The sequence below is a fragment of the Crocuta crocuta genome, unplaced genomic scaffold (genome assembly GCF_008692635.1).
Source record: "Crocuta crocuta isolate KB4526 unplaced genomic scaffold, BGI_CrCroc_1.0 C27559611, whole genome shotgun sequence".
NCBI lineage: Eukaryota > Metazoa > Chordata > Mammalia > Carnivora > Hyaenidae > Crocuta > Crocuta crocuta.
Window position 1 is genome coordinate 1 of NW_027545606.1, and position 514 is coordinate 514.

Sequence of the window (514 nt, forward strand, 5' to 3'; positions counted from 1 at the left end):
AACAAAACCACCACGGTCAGGTGGGCTGCGCACGTTGAAAAGGCTTTGCTTCCACCATTCACTGAGCTGATTCTCAGGATGTTGGAGAGAATGAATGCATAAGAGATACAAATGAGGAGCATCGGCAGAGGAAGAAGAAGTACGCTGATCACCAGCATGATTAACTGCACCCTGGAAGTATCCACACAAACTAGGTTTAAGACAGCCAGGATTTCACAGGTGAAGTGATTGATGGTGCTGTTTCCACAGAGAGACAGCTGCAGCACAGATACTGTTTCCACCAGGGCGGTGAGGCAGCCTGTCATCCAGGAACCAGCTGCAATCTGCACACAAACCCTCTTGTTCATAATGATGGGGTATCTCAGGGGGTTGCAGATGGCCACATACCGGTCATACGCCATCGTGGACAAGAGCACACACTCAGTGGAGCCCATGGCAAGAGAAAAGTACATCTGAGTGGCACATCCTGAGAATGAGATGGTGTTTTTCCCTGAAACAAAGTTTGTCAGCATTG

General features: G+C 49.0%; 1 protein-coding gene across 1 annotated transcript; it reads right to left on the reverse strand.

The window, feature by feature from the left end:
* Positions 1-8: 8 nt before the first annotated feature.
* LOC144218979 (olfactory receptor 13F1-like) lies at positions 9-512 on the reverse strand (the record flags this gene model as incomplete). Its single annotated transcript, XM_077748979.1, has 1 exon — positions 9-512. A coding segment is annotated over exon 1 (504 nt), but the record flags the coding sequence as incomplete, so codon positions are not given.
* Positions 513-514: the final 2 nt, after the last annotated feature.